Here is a 3,294-nt window from a genome sequence, read left to right on the forward strand (position 1 = left end):
AAACTTTAAATCTAATAAAATAAAATAAAACCTTCAACTTCTTAATTTTAATTTAAACTGAAAATACAAATTTGATTTAAACTGAAATTTTAAAATTTCTCAATTCTCAGTTTTAAAATTTTTTATCACGAACCCAAGTTACCCAACCCAACATCAAATTTTCTTAGTCACCAACATCACAGCATCAATTTAATCCCTCTCTCTGCCCATTGTTCTCTCACTCTTTGTCTCTTTGATTTCTCTTTGGTCTGCTCCAAACCCAGACACCCATGGCCAAAGACATCAGTAGGGAGTTGGCCATGACTGGATTGTCTTGTCATCCATATCTTAGAATAGTTTTTTGCATTACTCAAAATAGGATGTGATTATCACAAAGCTGACTCAATGCGTGTTTTTGGCAACGAAACAACCAAAGCATTAGGAATTTGGTCACATGGCTAAAATGAAGATAATGATTGACCATTCAATACTCTTACTGAAACAAGTTATTTTAAGGTAAAGTTTGTTTGAAAAAATTAGCTCTAGGATAATGAAAATTTGCAGTTGAGGAGTCCAAGCCTGGTCGATTTTCAGTTGAGGACTTATTATTTACCTATAAATCTGACTGGGACCTTTCAAAGGTATTTGTCTTTGCTTTGTTTGCCTTCTTCTAAGTTTTTAAGTGGGAACAAGATGATTGCTGTTGAGAACCAGACACCTGGTACTGCTTTGATTATTGTTTCCATCTTCCTTTTGTCCATGAATGTCAATAATTTTTATTTTATTATAAGTCTATAAGCTTAGTTCAATTGGAGTCTAACTTTTGTGTTCTTTTGTTTGAAAATATAAGTGTCAGAGAATGCAATACCAAAAGATGCATCAGATGGATTTGTTGTGCCAGAATCCAATGCCTTTGGCCAATCATTCAGGTTTTGACATTTTCTTCCACAATCTTTGTTCATAAGATCAGGTGTTTTTCATAAATGGTGTAGTTTCTCATTCAATGAATTGTGTCGAAATGTGTGGTAGGGATTATGAATCAACTGTGAGGCTAAGCATTGTGGAGAATACCTATCGGTTGAATCATATTAACCAAACATATGATTTTGTAAGTACACTTTCAATAAGTTAATGTTCAAATATTAAACTTTAGGACTTCATAGATTCAATTTGATATATGAAACTTTCAATGCAAATGCAGGTAAAGAGGACAAGGGAAGAGTATGCAAAATTGAACAAAGCAGAGATGTCCATATGGGAAGCCATTGAACTCCTTGACAGTTTTGTGGATGAAAGTGACCCTGACCTGGAGGAACCTCAAATTCAGCATTTGCTGCAGTCAGCAGAAGCCATAAGAAAAGATTATCCTAATGAAGATTGGATGCACTTGACTGCCCTTATTCATGGTAAATACCCTATGCACACTCCTAGTTTCTGTTCTAAGGCTAACATGCAAAATATAAGTTCTTTGAATGTTTAATTTTATATGTTTAACTTAGTGGCTCTATGCTCTTATTCATAATATCAGATAATCACTGCACACACTTGGCCCTATATATTCAAGTTTACATAAAAACAACTTGATAATTGATTCTTGTATGGATTTCAGATGTTGGAAAGGTTCTTTACCATTCTAAATTTGGATCGCTTCCCCAGTGGGCTGTTGTAGGTAAGAAATGTTCTTAGACCAAATAAATGTTAATATATTTCTCCTGTTTCGAGTCATTTCAATTTGATGATGAATTCTGATGTCGCAGGAGATACGCATCCTGTTGGTTGTGCCTTTGACGAATCGATTGTTTATCACAAGGTCTTCTCAAAAACATTAGTTAATTATGTTTGACATGATTATATATAGTCAGTCAATTGAAAGAAATTTCTTTGAATCTTTTGCATTGCAGTATTTCAAGGAAAATCCAGATTACAACAATCCTGCCTACAACACTAAACTTGGAGTCTACTCTGAAGGATGTGGATTGGAAAATGTGCTGATGTCATGGGGGCATGACGATTACATGTACATGGTATATCCTCTGAACCTTCAATGAATTTTTAAGGAAAAATCGTTAATAAGATTTTCATATTGAAATTTCCACAATATGTTATTCCAAAATAACAATTGTAATACTAATAACGTTGTTTCCAAATCCTTAGGTGGCCAAGGCAAATGGAACTACTCTACCATCAGCTGCATTATTTACCATCCGATATCACTCATTTTACCGTAAGTATTATTCTTTATCTTTTCCTGTAAATTTGAAAAATAGTTAATATTCTCGAATTGTTTTTATACAATCAAATGAGTTTTATCTGTCCATCTCACAGCAATGCATACGGAAGGAGCATATAAATACCTAATGAATGAGGAGGACAGAGAGAATCTAAAGTGGGTTCTAACATTCAAGTAAGCTTCCATTTTGCTGTTTAATTTGTACATTTTTTTCTTTCTTACTCGTGTTCTTCCCCAACAAGTATTCATTTCTCATTGAGCTAATTGTGAGCATCAGTGCTTTTCCCCACCAATTATTCAATTTTTGTTCAGCTGATTGTGACAAATAAACTGATTTTATTGTATTGTACAAAATAACAGCAAATATGATCTCTACAGTAAGAGCAACGTTCATATTGACGTTGAAAAAGTTAAACCATACTATGAATCCCTCATAAAAAAGGTGTGTACTAGTGCAAAATTCTGTGCTTCGGTAATTTTAAACACTTTTTTTTTTCTTTACTAAAATTGAATTTTGTTTTTCTTTCTTTCTTTTTGCAGTACTTCCCAGAAAAGCTCAGATGGTAATCCTTGAGGTTGGAAGGCATACTGCACTAAGGGAAAGGATTCGGCTTTAGACTGCCTGCCATACTTTTAGTTGTGCTTGCTTTCAATTGGCAATGTTAATTTTATTTATATATGCACTACAAATTTCTGTAATCAGTACTAAGAAATTTTTAAAATATTAATAAATAAAACACATCATAGAGATGTGGCGTGTTCATTATTATTTGGCTTGGTCCTTATATATTGATGGCCAAGAGGCCATGTGTGGGATGTCTTTAAGGCCTTGGGGCCTAATCAAATAATGCTAATGTTGTGGCTTCAACAAGAACCCCCCCCCCCCCCAAAAAAAAAAAAAACCCTACAAATTGTACCTAGGCATGCTTTGTATCAGCATCAAGCAACAACAACGAAAAAAACCCCCTTAGAAATCAATACCTAGGGTTATCTGGAATCAACACGAAGCTATTGAAGGGAAAACTCCAACAATCAATTTGATTACTGAAGCAAACTGTATACAATACTGAACTCCAAGTTCTTTA

General features: G+C 34.0%; 1 protein-coding gene across 1 annotated transcript; it reads left to right on the forward strand.

The window, feature by feature from the left end:
* Window positions 1-672: 672 nt before the first annotated feature.
* On the forward strand, window positions 673-2,816 carry LOC115961420 (probable inositol oxygenase). The gene is made up of 11 exons (XM_031080406.1): window positions 673-700; window positions 830-908; window positions 1,009-1,087; window positions 1,181-1,385; window positions 1,589-1,648; window positions 1,737-1,789; window positions 1,881-2,003; window positions 2,134-2,203; window positions 2,305-2,383; window positions 2,570-2,651; window positions 2,750-2,816. Exons 1-11 carry the CDS (start codon window positions 673-675, stop codon window positions 2,774-2,776), a joined length of 885 nt encoding a protein of 294 aa, XP_030936266.1. The 3' UTR covers window positions 2,777-2,816.
* The last annotated feature ends 478 nt before the right edge of the window (window positions 2,817-3,294 follow it).

Source organism: Quercus lobata, chromosome 9 (genome assembly GCF_001633185.2).
Source record: "Quercus lobata isolate SW786 chromosome 9, ValleyOak3.0 Primary Assembly, whole genome shotgun sequence".
NCBI lineage: Eukaryota > Viridiplantae > Streptophyta > Magnoliopsida > Fagales > Fagaceae > Quercus > Quercus lobata.